The 17037-nt window shown below is 43.1% G+C and overlaps 2 protein-coding genes across 5 annotated transcripts in view; both read left to right on the top strand.

The window, feature by feature from the left end:
- ttbk1a (tau tubulin kinase 1a) overlaps positions 1 to 3656 on the top strand; it is a 43972-nt gene extending 40316 nt beyond the window's left edge. For all 4 annotated transcript variants that reach the window (XM_051122766.1, XM_051122767.1, XM_051122765.1 and 1 more), the window contains 2 exons: positions 816 to 2260; positions 2350 to 3656. In XM_051122766.1, the coding sequence (XP_050978723.1) occupies positions 816 to 2260; positions 2350 to 2797 (1893 nt within the window). In that variant the 3' untranslated portion in view covers positions 2798 to 3656. The remainder of the gene's footprint in view (positions 1 to 815; positions 2261 to 2349) is intronic.
- A 1769-nt stretch (positions 3657 to 5425) lies between these two features.
- Positions 5426 to 16189, top strand: slc22a7a (solute carrier family 22 member 7a). The gene is made up of 10 exons (XM_051122000.1): positions 5426 to 6029; positions 11737 to 11840; positions 12252 to 12406; positions 13184 to 13352; positions 14563 to 14686; positions 14793 to 14902; positions 14972 to 15186; positions 15310 to 15418; positions 15536 to 15742; positions 15934 to 16189. The coding sequence occupies exons 1-10, from the start codon at positions 5637 to 5639 to the stop codon at positions 16016 to 16018; spliced, it is 1671 nt and encodes a 556-aa protein (XP_050977957.1). The 5' UTR covers positions 5426 to 5636; the 3' UTR covers positions 16019 to 16189.
- The last annotated feature ends 848 nt before the right edge of the window (positions 16190 to 17037 follow it).

The following is a 17037-nucleotide window of genomic DNA, read 5'->3' as shown; positions in this document are numbered from 1 at the left end:
AAGCTTGTGTACAATTTAAACTAAATTAAAGTCTTTGAGAAAAAAAACTGTTGTGTTGTGTAGTTGTACAATTTATAGCAATATTTTTATCCATAAAATAGTTAGGAAAAAGTCAGTTGAAACCAGGGTTGCCAGGTTTTCACAACAAAACTCACCCAGTTGCTAATCATAACTAGTCCAAAACTAGCCCAATTGGGTTTGGGGGGGGCATTTTTTTTTGTCGGGGTTGTCGGGGTTCCCCTGGTGAATTCGCATTTCAGGGGCTGAATATGACGTTATTGGGGTCGCTTCAACCCGCGGACATCAAAAACTACCAGCGGCAACAGTGTTAAAGTAGACTTGGCAACAATGGTATAAACTCCTCATATATAGTAAGGCCAAATTTACTAAAATGCATTGACAGAGTTACTTTTGGACTTGACCTTATTGAATATGTATTTGTAGGAGTTTAAAAAAAATTATGGGAGGAGAGTATTATAATGAATCACGCAACGCATTTTACTCACATTTGCGCTTGTCAAATTACTGGTTTTTGCACCATTATTTAACGCCCAAAAAAGCAGGTCTTAAAGCAGGTGGTAGGGCGTAGATTGCGCTGGTCGTTATGGAAATGATTAATGTTGTCAACTGTCAGTAAATCACAAGTAGAATTTTCCCCTCCCATCTGTGGATACACTAATTTGCCCTGTTTAGTAAATCTGGCCTTGAGTATGGCTGTGGTTTTTCAGGAAGGTCTCACTGAATCAAAATCAAAAATCAATTTTTTTTATATTGCCTTATCAATATAATCTTTGCCTTTGTATACTATCTTTTAGGGCCAAACCCCGAGTGAGCCTTTATTGTCACCTACTGACTACAGGACTAAATCCCCATCTTCAGAGAAAGAGATGTTCCATATCCTTCCTAAACTGCAGGCGAAGAGAGCTGACTTCCTCACTGTCATGCTTACGGGAAGCCTACACCAGCGACGGGCCTTCACGGCCACACCACCTGAGACGCAAGACGAGGGACCCAGAGATGACGATGTCACGAAGAGTGAATCTAGCAGTGGCGCAAGCGAAAAGAGCACAGAACGTAGCCAAGATGGAGCTCCATCCACTTTAGTGGCTGACGATCCACACAAGGAACCAAAAGAACCAGGTTCGGTGGCTGATGTAGATCCTGACCAAGAGGACGTCTCGAAGACCCTTGTTTTGTTCTCACCGGGAGACACAAAGAAGTCTCCAAATGCTATAAATGGGACTGAAGTGGATGTGGCGGCATCTGGTGGCACTCAAAATGAGCAGTTGGATGAAGTTGGTCGACTAGAGGAGGAGATAAAACAGGCAGAGAGGCCTATAGATGCAACTGGTGTGGAGCCATCCATACAGACATCTAAACCAGTGGTAACTATCTCAACAACTCAAGTAGCCTCAGCCTCAATTGCATCACCTCCGTTCTCCAAAGTGGAGCAGACTTTTGTACACATTGCAGAGACAACCCATCTGAATGTCATGTCTTCCAGTGGTGCACAGGTTCCTGAACTTTCAGAGGAGGTTGAAGACAAGATAAAAGACAAGTCAGGTTTTTCTCAAGAGGTTGGACAAGTAGCATGTGCCCGGTATGACGTCACCTCTCAAGCTCTTACAGAAGGACCTCAGGTACTCAGTGTTCTTGGTGGGTCTTTGCCAAACGAGACTACCCAAAAACAGGATGGTCTTGTGATTCCTCTACCCTTGGAGTCCAGGGAACCTATCCATAAAGATTCATCAACTGAATCCAAACAGGACAAGCAACCAAAAGAGGAGAACACAATACTTCAGAGTGTTTCTAAACTCTCACGACCAAGAAGCAAAAGTCGAATCCCTATCCTACTCCCAGAAGAAGACCCAGGATCTGAACAATCCCTGTCCACCAAAGAGCGACTGCGCAGAAGAGCCATACAACAAGACTTGGCCCGTCAAGTCATGGAACGACAACGCCAGGGTCGCTGGATGAGACTGAATTCCAGGACTTCGTCCTCTTTATCTTCTGGAGATGAGCCCAAGAGACCTTCAGAGACTCTTTCTACTACAGGCTCAGAGGAAGACATTCATGAATCTGATGATTCCATCATTAAGCTCAAGAGGGAAGCTGAGGAAAAGTACCGAAGTGAGTGGCACAGCAGGATCCCACGACCAGTCACGCCAATAAGGAAGCCTTCAACTAAACTAGTAGTCGCTGCTCCGGTTATCCAACCTGAAGCTGGGAGTGCAAAATTAGACCACAAGGCAAGCAATGGGTAAGTCTAGTTTGCATTTTATTACTTGTACGCTAACCCTGTTGACAAGGTCATTGAGTGGATATATTTTGTTTTGTTTTTCACTTTAGTCCAAAAGTACAATCACAATCAGGATCAAGCGCTCCAGCACTTCACACTAGATCAAAATCAACACTGTCCCGCTCTACCATGTCAAGTGGAAGCAATCGCATGCCTCTTTCCTGTATTCCTGCATCATCCCGTCGCAGCTTGAGCACTGCAAACTGCACTTTCTCTTCAACCCGCATAGCTAGTCCTTCCCCCCATAGGTTACCCTTGCGAACTGCAGTTAGCGAATCCCGCAAGCAACCGCTTGCCCTCCGAGCCACTGTGGAGCTCCCAGTGAAGTCTAGGACTACTACTTGCAGTGGTCCTGCGAAGGACATCAAACCATCACCAAACCAACCCAGTGTTACTACATCTGTCAGTAATCGAACCAAAGCTTCTGCTCATTCGAAGAACACGGTTCCCTTGAAAAGGGAAAAAAGCACAAGCAACAACACAGCTGCAGCCAGATAAGACACTGTGACTGCTGTTTACCGGGATTGTTTCTTCTCAACTACTTGAACATGTTGCCTCAAAATTGAATCTGCCCCATTGACCAAAATTTACCTTTTTGATTAATTTAATGTTCTTCCTAATCAGTGAATGGCTAGTTCCGATTTTGGATTCTGCACCAAATAATTTTATGTTGTACAATAAGAAAGTTTCTGATGAAAGTTTCTTGGAGCATTATAGAGGAAATGCCACATTTAGCTTACACGGTGCTATACTGTATATGTGTTGTTCTGTTGTGCATTTCATTTAATATATGGTTTTCGAAGGTGTACTTTATTATTAGTTAGATGCCAAGTTGTCTTTGGCCCTTGACACACAATGATAAAATGATTATGTAAAATTATTTATAACAGTATATCACATGTATTTAACCAGCACAAATGATTATAAACCACCAGACACACAGAACGTTGTAAAATCTGCCACATATCTATGGACAAATGCACAAATTTCCTCTGGTCTGCAGCTCGGCCCTCTTTGTAAACCTTGTGATGATGGGCATGCCTTGTCTTTAGCTTGTTACAAGTGTTTGATGATACTGCTGTATGCTTGTACATATTCTTTTCAGTATTTCTTGCAGAGACCTCTTTATTTTTATCAGGCAAAGGGTTAAAGATTTGGATTTTAATTTTGTTAACGGAATATATTGTGGGTTCCAACGAGTTGTCTCATTTTCTAGGCATGGCAGAAATGACACCATTATTAATAATTGTCAGTACGGATTATTTCTAAATGAACGATTCCCACCTCTTTTGTTCTTATTACAATGGTGAGATGTTAATCAAGATTTTTTTTTTGTTGGAATAAGGAGCATAAAATGATCAAGTCTTCATCGTGTTATGTTGTTTTTCTGCACTAGACACATTTCACATTCTTACCATACTTAACTGATTATCCAACTATATTTTCATTAAAATTTCATGGCCTTCAGAAAACAGAGCTTACTTTTAAATTTTTTAAAAATCCTGGTAAGTTAAAAAAAACATTTTGTGAAAAAATGCATTTTTATTAAATACTACATGTGGATCATATAGAGGGTTTGCACAGTTAATGAACTACTGAATTTATGCTAATTTATGCTAAACCATGGAAAAACTGTGGAAGCTGCTAAATCATACAGTTTAGAGAGGGACTTAGTAAGCAGGAGGGGCGCAATATTTTGACAAACTAAAATTAATAGGTGGTAAAACGAGTAGTATTAATCAAGATATTAGCCTAATACTTCACCTACCTGACTGGAAATGATAAGCACAAACACCAATGTTGTCAAAGTGGAAATCCTAGTTAAGTATGGCCAACCACAAATGCCTTTTGTTCCTCAGACAGTTTTTTGCTCTCTTTTCCTTGACTTTTGTCAGTCTATAGTAATCCAAATTATTTTCCCGGTCTGATCGATTAGTACAGCCCAAAACATAACAATAACTGACTATTTTCAGCAGCAATAATCAGCAAAATGTGCGAGTGTTCTTCGGTTCATTGGCATTGTTTACGTTCCATACCGCCAATATGGCGGATTGATGATGCGTCGTGAAAACCCTCGATCAAAGGAAAGATAAAGTAGATCGCTTCCATCAGCACCCTCAAAACTTGCACAGTCCTTTATCACCTGGTAACATTAGGCAGTTTTCATTTATATGCTGTTTATGGTTGATGGGCGCATTATTTTTCATATGCATCTGCTTACATATGAGATCGCTCGTTTCTGCATAATCGCCTGTGTTTATGATTTATGAACTCATTCAGAATATGTATAATAGTGCCCCTTAATGTATAACACTGAAAACGCGGAAATCTGGAGAATTCCATGTTTGGCGAATTTAACCCAAAGCCTAAAGCCTAAAGGAAAACTCAAAACTTTACGAAACCTGGTGAGAACATGCAACAGCCCTGGCGAAAAATCCAGCATATGCTGGTAGGTATGTTTTGATGCTGGAATGCTGGTTAGGATGCTGGTTTAAGCTGGTCCTTAGCTGGTTTATGCTGGTCCTTTGCTGGTTATGCTGGTCCTTGACCAGCAACATGACCAGCAAAAACCATCAAAGGACCAGCTTAAACCAGCTAAGGACCAGCATAAACCAGCAAAGGACCAGCTTAAACCAGCATCAAAACCTACCTAACCAGCATTCCAGCATCAAAACACACCTACCAGCATATGCTGGTTTTTTCACCAGGGAGGTGATTGTAAACAAGCATGCAGGTTTTAAGGAGATGGCAGCTGGCGCTGTAACAGTCAGAAGCGTTACAAAACATAATATTTCTATGGTAAATAACCTTTATTTGCAAAAAAGGCTTGCTACATAATGTCTTTTTTTCATATGTGCTTAACTGCCTTAAAGCGCTTGAACCCTAGTAATCACTGCTTGCAGCTATATTTTGTTTTTCTTAAATATCAGAAATTGAAGAGCTAACCAAATGTTGCAATAGAAAGAAAATGTAGTAAAATGCCTTTTCTCCATTTCAGATGTAATACAGACATCTGCTCTTTTCAGTCAAAAAAAGATCATTGTGGAACCAATGTATTTTCTATTTTTCTCCTGTTAGTCAGGTGAGGGATAGTGAACTTTATGGCCTGGAACTCTTCTTTTTCTTCCCATTACCAAGACAAAGACCTTCTTGTGTCTCCTAGAGGCCCTGAAAAGCATGACCGGGAACAGTGTTATGATAACATATAGCAATTCAGCATCTCCTCAGACTACTCTCTGCTCGTCGTTCACTACAGACCAACAAAAGCCTTTCTCCAGAACGGAGGAGATTTCATTCGGATATCAAATCTGTTTGGTAGCTCATCTCACTTTAAACAATGAGGTTTGAAGACATCCTTCATGAAATTGGTGGCTTCAACAAGTTCCAGTTTCTGGTTCTATACATCCTATGGCTCCCACGCATCATCCTTCCACTACACTTCCTGCTCCACAACTTCATCTCAGGTGTGCCGCCCCATCACTGTGCCCTGCCTCACTTGGATGGCACAGAGAAGGACAGTGCTGAGGTATCGGCACAGATTATGGGACTTGGCATCCCACGTAATGCAGATGGATCCTACAGCTCCTGCAAGATGTATCCCCTTCCCATGGACTTCGACCCTAATGGTGACCTCTCCCTAGTGTATGGAAACCAATCAAATGTGTCAGTGCCATGTCAGCACGGATGGGTATATGACCACTCACAGTTCATCTCAACAACCGCAACTGAGGTCAGAATGTACAAGATTCTTTCGTGTATATGTTAATGATGTTTTGAGTTGCTTATTACATCTGCTACAAATGTTAAAAAGTCATTGTACCTTATTTACCCCAAAAATTGTGCATATTTATACCTTAAAGGTACATGAATGAGTATTAGTATTGGTAAAGGTACACTACCTGTTACGGGGAGAACGAGACGAGAGGCGAGCGGATCCATGCGCAAGCTTTTATTGGATTGGCGGGACAAAGACATAATACAGGCAAGTCGAGGCAGGAGCAGACAGGAATAATACAGGCAGTAGAAGAGAATGGTCCAAAAACGAGAGCTATAGTCCAAAAGGCAGGCGGCTAGACAGAAGAGAACGGGAAACCAGGCGGGAGATCCAAAAACCAGGAACTAGGAATACACTAAGAAATACTAACAAAACAACAATACAATAATACAACCAACCGTGAAGTGCACTGAGGAGGAGCGGGGTTTTTATAGGACGCCTGATTGGTCACGGGGACTGACGCAATCAGAGCGGTGGAGGATGGGAGATGCAGTCCGAGATGCATAGTGACAGTCAGAGTGTGTAAGTGATGCGAGAGTGACATCTGGTGGTTAGTGGACAATGGGACATAGACCAGATTTGTGACATAGCCCCCCAAGGAGCGGCTTCCAGACGCTCCAACAGAGTAACAGTTCAGGGAGCGGTGGGGCGGGAGCGAGACAGGGCGAGGGCTGGAGGACCAGGTCCCTGCGGAGGACCCGGTGATTGAGGCAGGACCGGCAGCACAAAGGCCCTCCAGGACGGAGCCGGGGGCGGAGCATGAGGCACAGGCGTACTCCAGGGCGGAGCTGAAGGTAGAGCAGTCCTCCACGGCAGAACCGGAGGTGGAGCAGGACTCCTCCAGGGCGGAACTGGAGGCGGAGCAGGACTCCTCCAGGGCGGAACTGGAGGCGGAGCAAGACTCCTCCAGGGCGGAGCAGGACTCCTCCAGGGCGGAACTGGAGGCGGAGCAGGACTCCTCCAGGGCGGAACTGGAGGCGGAGCAGCCCTCTGGGGCGAAACAGGAATCTGCGTCACGGTCTGGGACCTGGGGAAAGCAGGGACAGAGGAGGCAGACAGAATAGGGGAGAAGGCGCAGCAGCCCTCCAGGGCGGAACAGGAGGCGGAGCAGCCCTCCGGGCGGAACAGGAGCCTGCGTCATGGTCTGGGACCTGGGGAGAACAGGGACAGAGGAGACAGACAGAAGAAAGGGAGAAGCAGAGAGTTTAGAGTTTAACGCCCCCTCCATAAGAGGTTCTACAGCTGACGCTGACACCTCTGGAGGCATTGGCGCAGCTTCTCCGACGGGGAAGGCCTCTGGGGCAGACTCGAGACCAGACGGGACCTCTGGAGCAGGCTTGAGATCAGACGGGAGCTCTGGAGCAGGCTTGAGATCAGACGGGAGCTCTGGAGCAGGCTTGAGATCAGACGGGAGCTCTGGAGCAGGCTTGAGATCAGACGGGAGCTCTGGAGCTGGCTTGTGACCAGGCGGGAGCTGGGACGGAGCAGGAAACCGCGTTATGGTCTGGGACCTGGGAAAAGCAGAGACAGAGAAGGCTGACAGAACAAGGGGAGAAGCAGAGAGGTTATTGGGGGATGCCGCCTCCATGGGAGGATCTACAGCCAAGGCTGACACCTCAGGAGGCATTGGCATGGCTTCTCCAAGTGAGGGGAGCTCTGGAGCCGACTTGTGACCAGACGGGGCCTCAGGGATTGACTTTGGAACAGACGTGACCTCAGGAGCTGACTTGTGAACAGGCGTGGCCTCAGGGGCACAGTGTGCAGCCCACACACACCAAATGGCAACCGCCATTAAAGGAAGAGCAGCATCGGGAGGTTGTGGTGGATCCAGTACGCTGGCTATCATGATAGGCCGTGATCTTGGGATGTCTGACGAGATGTGATGTGACTTGACTTAGGGTCATCGGACGGGGCGTGACCTGACTCTGGGCGGTCAGACGAGACGTGACCTGACTCTGGGCGGTCAGACGAGACGTGGCCTGACTCTGGGCGGTCAGACGAGACGTGGCCTGACTCTGGGCGGTCAGACGAGACGTGGCCTGACTCTGGGCGGTCAGACGAGACGTGGCCTGACTCTGGGCGGTCAGACGAGACGAGACTTGACTCTGGGCCGTCAGGAGGGACGAGACTGGATCCTGGGCCGTCAGGCGGGGACGAGACTGGACCCTGGGCCGTCAGGCGGGACGAGACTGGACCCTGGGCCGTCAGGCGGGACGAGACTGGACCCTGGGCCGTCAGGCGGGGACGAGACTGGACCCTGGGCCGTCAGGCGGGACGTGACTGGACCCTGGGCCGTCAGGCGGGACGTGACTGGACCCTGGGCCGTCAGGCGGGACGTGGCTGGACCCTGGGACAGCAGCAACAACTTTGTTTGGCTCATGAAGATCAGCTGTGGTCTGACTTGGTTCTTGGAGATTGGCTGTGACTTGACTCGATTCGTGAAGAACAGTAGTGAACTGCTTTGACTCATGGAGACCAGCGGTGACTTGACTTGGCTCATGGAGATCAGCAGTGACTTGATCTGACACGTGAAGACCAGCAGTGACTTGAACTGGCTTGAGAAGATCATTGACTTCACTTGACTCAGGAACCACGGCTGTTACCTTGCTTGACTCAGGAATGACCGCCTTGACATTGCTGGACTTGGAAGCCTGACTGGACTTGGAAGCCTGACTGGACTTGGAAGCCTGACTGGACTTGGAAGCCTGACTGGACTTGGAAGCCTGACTGGACTTGGAAGCTACAGCCATAGCCTGACTTGACTCTGGAGCAGCGGCTGAAGCTTGACTTGGCTCTGGAAAAACAGCAGCAGCTTGACTTGGCTCATGAGGACCTGCTGTAACCTGGCTTGGCTCCTGAAGAACAGGTGTGACTTGGCTTGACTCGTGGGGGACAGCTGTGGCTTGGCTTGACTCGTGAGGAACAGCTGTGACTTGGCTTGACTCGTGAGGAACAGCTGTGACTTGGCTTGACTCGTGAGGAACAGCTGTGACTTGGCTTGACTCGTGAGGAACAGCTGTGACTTGGCTTGACTCAGGGGTAGCCGCCGCGACATGGAGCGCCACTTTAGCTGCCCGTACTGTCATTAGGGGGTGTGTCCAGCACGTGGGCCATCATGACCACAAGTGGCGTCCGGGCGCTGACCACAGGTTCTGGAATGGCAGCCATATTGTGGAGCGGCTTGGAGACGGCGGCCATCTTGTGCATTGGCTCTGGCGTGGCAGCCATCTTGTGCAGTGGCTCTGGCGTGGCAGCCATCTTGTGCAGTGGCTCTGGCGTGGCTGTAATTTGACTTGACACAGGAACTACAGTTCTGGCTTGATTTGAAACAGGAAAAACAGTTTTAGCTTGACTTGCCTTAGGAAGAGCAGCTCTGACTTGACTTGATGCAGAAAACACAGCCCCAGCTTGACTTGACACAGGAACAGCAGCAGTAAACTTGCTTGACTCAGGAAATACAGCTGCAACTGGACTGGACTCGGAAACGTGACTTGACTCAGGAAACACAGCTGCAGCTTGACTTGACTTGGAAACTCGACTTGACTCAGGAAATGCAGCTGTAACTCCATATAGCTCTGGTATGGCAGCTGTGACGTGACGGGGCTCTGTTTCCGCCGCCATCTTGTGAACGGGCTCCGCCGTCGCCGCCATTGTGTGAGCGCGCACCGGCGCTGCCGCCATCTTGTGAACGGGCACCGCAGTCGCCGCCATTTTGCGAACGGGCACTGCTGTCGCCGCCATAGCTTGAGCGCGCTCCTGCACGGCCGCCATTTCACGAGCGATCCAGGCGGCAAACGTGGTTTTGGCGTCGTGATCCGGCGTAACCACCAATCTGCGAGCGGGGTGCGGGGCTGCCGCGTCCGCGTTGTCGCGTTCCCCCTTCTCGACCCCCACAGTACACGGCGAGCCCACACACAATAACGCAAAGTTTAAAAAAGCAGCCAGAGATGAGCGCGGACCCTCGCGTCTCAGCCTCGTTTTTAAAGGATCGTTTATGCCATCACAAAATATTTCCATGATTGTACAGTCCGGGAGGGTGGAATAATTCGAGATGGCCAGAAACTCACGGATATGCTGTTCTAGAGTGCGTGGTCCTTGCTTGATCCGGAAAAGAATCCTGTCTGTGTCCATATCTGTCGATTGTCCGGGTGTGAAGCTGCTGGATCCTTGTGTGACGGTTGGTTCTGTTACGGGGAGAACGAGACGAGAGGCGAGCGGATCCATGCGCAAGCTTTTATTGGATTGGCGGGACAAAGACATAGTCGTACAGGCAAGGTCGAGGCAGGAGCAGACAGGAATAATACAGGCAGTAGAAGAGAATGGTCCAATAAACGAGAGCTATAGTCCAAAAGGCAGGCGGCTAGACAGAAGAGAACGGGAAACCAGGCGGGAGATCCAAAAACCAGGAACTAGGAATACACTAAGAAATACTAACAAAACAACAATACAATAATACAACCAACCGTGAAGTGCACTGAGGAGGAGCGGGGTTTTTTATAGGACGCCTGATTGGTCACGGGGACTGACGCAATCAGAGCGGTGGAGGATGGGAGATGCAGTCCGAGATGCATAGTGACAGTCAGAGTGTGTAAGTGATGCGAGAGTGACATCTGGTGGTTAGTGGACAATGGGACATAGACCAGATTTGTGACACTACCAGTCAAAAGTTTTTGAACAGTAAGATTTTTTTATGTTTTTTTAAAAGAATACTCTTTTGCTCACCAAGCCTCCATTTATTTGAAATATGTTTACTATTTAAAATAGCTGCTTTTTATTTGAATATATTTTAAAATGTCATTTATTCCTGTGGTCAAAGCTACATTTTCAGCATCATTACTCCAGTCTTCAATGTCACATGATCCTTTAGAAATCATTCTAATATGCTGATTTGCTGTTCATGAAACATTTATTATTATTATCAATATGTAAAACAGTTGAGTACATTTCTTTCAGGATTCTTTGATGAGTAAAAAGATCTAAAGATCAGCATTTATCTAAAATAAAAAGCTTTTGTAACATTATACACTATAGGATTCAAAAGCTTGGAGTCAGTATAATTTATTTGTTTTTTTGGGAAGAAATTATAGAAATTAATACTTTTATTTAGCAAGGATGCTTTAAATTGATTAAAAGTGATGAAAAAGACATTTATAATGTTACAAAAGATTTTTATTTCAGATAAATGCTGTTCTTCTGAACTTTCTATTCATCAAAGAAACTGAAAAAATTCTACTGAGCTGTTTTCAACATAATAATAAATGTTTTTGAGCAGCAAATCAGAATATTACAATGATTTCTGAAGGATCATGTGACTGGAGTAATGATGCCAAAAATCCAGCTTTGAGATCACAGGAATAAATTACATTTTAAAATATACTTAAATACAAAACAGTTATATTAAATAGTAAAAATATTTCAAAATGTTACTGTTTTGCTGTACTTTGGATCAAATAAATGCAGGCTTGGTGAGCAGAAAAGACTTCTTTAAAAAAAAACATTAAAAATCAAAAACTTTTGACTGGTAGTGTACATATATAGTTAATTTGCTCTTTATGGACTTTATTTCACCTGTATATTCTCTAACGAATATGTTAACATAATCAGAAATAGAAAAAATCTTTTATTCTTGTTTATTACGGTATGACTTGTCTTTATTTCCCAGTGGGATTTGGTGTGTGACAACAAAAAGCTAAACCAAGCCCTTGCCACGTTTTTCTTCATTGGAGTAACAACTGGTGCTGTCGTGTTTGGCCAGTTGGCAGATAAGTATGTTTTTTTTATTATTAATATTATGTTTTAGAACTATTTGTTCCACACATCTAGCATTTCTTTCCTCAATGAACCTTACACGAGATTCCTTAGGCTGAAAGCCAGTCACATGACTTTTTTACAATCGAGTGTCTTTACTCACATGTCTAAGGTTAAAAAACGATTAATTCCCCTTGATTTGTTCTGCATAGCTGACTTGTACGTATTTATAATCGTTCACAGTGTGGTATGTTTCTATAATACTCTTTGACTCATCGTTTCTCATGAAGCATGTCCTGAATCCACAACTGCTTACCTCAGGCTATTTGTATAACAAGCAAGACAGAGAATGTGCTCAATGTTTTCCATGTGATTCTCAATGTTCGAATATCCTGCATGGTTAAATATATCTTTTATATTACTCCACAGGTTTGGCCGTAAGCCGATTATTCAAGTTTCCTTTGTGGCCAGTTCTATTTTTGGAATTGTTGAAGCTTTTTCTACATCTTATGTGATGTTCGCCATAACAAGAACCTTGTGTGGACTGGCCCTGACCGGGATGTCTATCACCACGGTTGCCCTGTGTATCTATCCCTTTCTTATTTCTTTTCAAACTCTCTAGTCAACATAAAATCTAAGCTGATCCTGTTAATATTCTTGTGAACGATTCATCATGATTCATGAGCGAAGGAACAAAACCCCAAAAGTTATTACATCAGATTCTAGAAAAACAGAAGAAAAACAGGTTTACAACACATGTTGATTTAGAATAAAAGACATGATCCCTCTTAAAGGGACAGTTCACCCAAAAATCAAAATTACTCCATGATTTACTCACCTTCAAGCCTGTATATGACTTTCTTCTTTCAAACAAATAAAATTGGAGTTATATTTAAAAATGTCCTGGCTCTTCCAAACTTTATAATGGCAGTGAATGGGTGCTGAGATTCTGAAGCCCAATAAAGTGCATCCATTCAAAAATTTTAAAAAAAGTATTACAATTTAGAAAGTTTTAAATATGGATATTTTTATTACAAAAATGCATAGATTTGCTTCCGAAAGCCTATATTAAACCCTCAGAGCCGTGTGGAGTACTTTTTTATGATGGATGGCTTTATTGAATCTCAACACCCATTCACTGCCATTATAAAGCTCGGAAGAGCCAGGACATGTTTTAATATAACTGACTGTATTCTTCTGAAAGAAGAAAGTCATATACACCTAGGATGGCTTGAGGTTGAGTAAATCATGAGATAATTTTCATTTTTCGGTGAACTATCCCTTTAAAACTCTACCAGATTATACACACTTGTTTATTTGCATGGCTGTTAATACCTTCATAAATCCTGCTCAATTGTCAGGTGTTGAGTGGACAGATGTTAAACATCGTACATTTACGGGTACCATTATCAGTCTCGGGTGGAGCGTAGGGAACATGCTTCTGGCTCTTCTGGCGTATCTCATCAGGGACTGGAGGCACCTCATCCTGGTAGTGACTTCACCCTGCCTTGTGGGCATAATTGCCTGGTGGTGAGTGGTGGAACTGCAAGTGAAAGAAAAACACTGGATATTGGACATGAAATATGTGTGGATTTCAGATAACAATGATTAAAGATAACATGTAGGAAGAAAAGACTATGTCCAATTTCTATTTATAAGTAATTAATAAATATCAAAAAAGTTAGATAAAATGCCCTTGAAGGGAACCCTGGGTATTAAGACTTGTATGGCTTAATATAACTTAAATGATGTCTCTTACTGAAATATGTAGTAGAAATCCATGACTTACGTTATTTTAAAAATCCACATGGTTTTATACATATTTTGGACTATGGGGGCGCCATTATGACATATAATACCACAATACAACTGGGAAAATAAAATACTGATATGATAACCACAGGTGCCGAAAGAGCTTATAGCTGCAAATGTATATAAGTGTAGGCTTAAACCAAATTCCGTACCATCGATTTTCCCCACAAGGAGTCTAATCGAGTGAAATCCACACTGAGAAACTCCTTCAGTAGCTGCAATGTCATGACCATGGAGTGTAAAAAATATGGACGTAGTGTCCGTGACGTCACCTGTAGGTTTCTGAAGAGCATTTTTTAATCTCTTAGTGGGCGGGAGTCGGCCGTCACCATCTTGGAATCGCATCACTGCACATCACTCCCGGATAATCGAAAATGGGCAAAGAGGCGGGACGTGGGTGGAGCTCGTTGCTGAAACCACGCCCCTTTCAGTAGCTTTGGTCTACTAAAAGTGGAGTGAAAAGAAAGTAGGAAGTTTTATTCGTCTACATGCATTTTCCCATTCTTTTCTCAGTGAAAACATTGCTTTTAGACTGAAAATTACAACCAAAAGTCGCACAATGTGGGATTGTATCAGTATTTAATATTCCGAGTTGTGTTGTGGTAAAAATGCCAACAGGCAGCGCCAGTAGTTTACAGAGTACAGCCATTTCACGTCATCGAAACAATGCCACCCCCATAGTCCAAAATATGTATAAAATGATACGGATTTTTAAAATAATATAGAACTTCATGGGTTTTCTACTACATATTTATTTAAGAGACATCATTTACGTTATATTAATCAATACAAGTCTTAATACCCAGGGTTCCCCTTAAACTAATAATTTTATGTATCTTATGTGTACATTACAAATATGTATTGTTAGACCTCTAAATGTGCTTCATGGATAGGCCTACAAGAATATTTTCTCCTTTTATCTCAAAAGGTGGATTCCTGAGTCAGCAAGATGGCTGCTGACCAATGGCAGGGTGGAAGAAGCGCAGAAGTATCTCATTCAGTGTGCTAAGATGAATGGAAAGCACAGTTACACTCATAAACTAGATACTGAGGTAAACATATTTAGCTATCTTCCTATTTATTGTTATGATGCTCAGTTTTGATTTCATCCTTTACCTTATCATTAACAAGTAAATAAATAGTTTCTCACCTATTTAGACCTTAAAGAAAATCACTGTTACTGAGGTCACCAACAAGAACCATTCCTACCTTGATCTAGTAAGGACACCGAAACTGAGGAAGATTGTATTTCTCTCAGGGATTTTCTGGTATGTAAGGAGCTTTCTTGTTGTCAGTGTCAAAAGCTGTGAATTAACAGTCTTTATTTAAATCTTCAGGTTTGCAGTTGCTTTTACTTACTATGGTATCAGCTTCAACATCACTGGGTTTGGACTGAATATCTATCTCACGCAGTTTATCTATGGAGTTATTGAAGTCCCAGCTAAGGTTGGGACCTATTTCACTCTGGATTGGATTGGACGCAGAAATGGGCAGGCGTGGTCTCTCATTATAGCAGGATCTCTGATTGGACTGAACAGTATAATCCCAACAGGTACTCCTTCATTCTTTATCACATTGCGTCTTTGTCTTTGACCTTGTTTACCACTAATTTTATGGTGGATATTAATTATCCAAGACATAATGTATTGGTTTTGCTGTACTGATTCATCCACAGAGTTTGCAGCTGTGCGCACAGGGATTGCTGTTATTGGGAAGGGATTCTCTGAGGCAGCATTTACCATTGCATTCTTGTACACATCTGAGCTTTACCCTACAGTACTTCGGTAATTTGTATTTATTTTGTTAATTAAAAAATAGATAAATAAAAGAGTTATTCCATAAATATGGTCCCTTGTTTTTGAAATGAAGGAACTCACTTTGCTCCTCTGTATCTTTCCTAGGCAGTGCGGGTTGGGCTACACCTCTTTCATAGCCCGTATTGGAGGTTCGCTGGCTCCCATGGTCATATTATTCGAGGACATGTGGCGCTTTGCACCCTCTGTAGTGTTTGCTGTCACTGCGGTTCTCAGTGGATGCGTGGTCTTCCTTCTTCCTGAGACCACGAATGTTCAGCTTCCAGAGAACATTCTGGATATAGAGGAGGGCAGGTATAGTATACAATTAGTATAGAAACACAAAAATAGCTTTCTGCTGAATCACACAAAATGTAAAGTACTGTCCACCTACAAGACTTTAAACAACCATCTCACATAATGCTTTTAGGCGACTTACACTACATACTGGATCTAACTGTGAAATGCTGTGAAATATTGGTCTCATATTTATTTATTTATTAAAGGCATACAGTATCCACGGAGCCAGAGAGGGATGTTGAACTCACTGAGATGAATTCAGCACCTGCGGCTTCACGAAAGGATTCATAAAGGCAAGAACTGCCTGAAAAACAATGATTCCTTACAGTTCAACATCCTTATCAATATGTGAATAAATAACATTAACTGCAAGACATTATGGTGCTAAAGGGATAAAAAACATGTTCATAAAAAACCCACCAGCCTAAAATGTCATTGAACTAACAATAAACCAACAAATAGCTGTCTATAAACAATAAAGTGTTGTTTTTTTGTATTTTCCCTTCTATATCTTTAAAGAAATAAAATGGTGCAAATGTTTGCATGATTCTTGTGCTGTTGTATATTATGCATTTACTCTAGCTATGAAAAGTAAAAAGAATGCAATGAATAGAATGCAATACGGTATGTAATACGTCCTTTTGTATACTGAAATTGAGACTTTAAAGAATTTTGACTTTAGAATGTAATGCATTGTCTATATACAGTGCCTTGCAAAAGTATTCAAACCCCTTTGTTTTTTTCATGTTTTATGTTGCTGCCTTATATTAAATTACTTTAAATTATTTTTTCACATCAATCTACACTCCTTACACCATAATGGCAAAGCAAAAAACAGGTTTTTAACATCTTTGCAAATCTCTTAAAAATAAAAAACTTTAAAGATTCCATAGCATAAGTATTCAAACCCTTATGTGGGACAGTTGAAATTTAGATCAGGAGCATTCATGTTGCTTGTAGATATTACTATACAAGTAAAGTTAACCTGTGGCAAATTCAATGGAATAGCACTAACCTCTCAAATGTATAATAGCTGAAAATGCAGATCGGAGCAAAAATCATGCCCTAAGCTCAAAAAAAAAAAAAAAAAAAAAAAAAAAAAAAAAACTGCCTGTAGGGCTGAGAAACAGGATTTTTGCAAGGCACAGATCTATGGAAGAGTACAGAATAAATTCTGACCAGCAACATGACCAGCATAAACCAGCAAAGGACCAGCTTAAACCAGCATCAAAACATACCTAACCAGCATCAATACATAGCTACCAGCATATGCTGTTTTTTTCACCAGGGGTCTCCATTACCCTTATTAA

This window comes from Labeo rohita, chromosome 11, assembly GCF_022985175.1.
Source record: "Labeo rohita strain BAU-BD-2019 chromosome 11, IGBB_LRoh.1.0, whole genome shotgun sequence".
Taxonomy (NCBI): domain Eukaryota; kingdom Metazoa; phylum Chordata; class Actinopteri; order Cypriniformes; family Cyprinidae; genus Labeo; species Labeo rohita.
Note: the sequence above shows the minus strand (reverse complement) of the source record. Positions and strands in the feature narration are given on the sequence as shown.

Excerpts from the sequence above, each read along its gene's own strand:
- slc22a7a (XM_051122000.1), top strand. The coding sequence starts at position 5,637 with ATGAGGTTTGAAGACATCCTTCATGAAATTGGTGGCTTCAACAAGTTC. Across the intron at positions 11,841-12,251 it reads TTTGGCCAGTTGGCAGATAA|GTTTGGCCGTAAGCCGATTA; the intron begins GTATGTTTTTTT and ends ATTACTCCACAG. Across the intron at positions 12,407-13,183 it reads TATCACCACGGTTGCCCTGT|GTGTTGAGTGGACAGATGTT; the intron begins GTATCTATCCCT and ends CTCAATTGTCAG.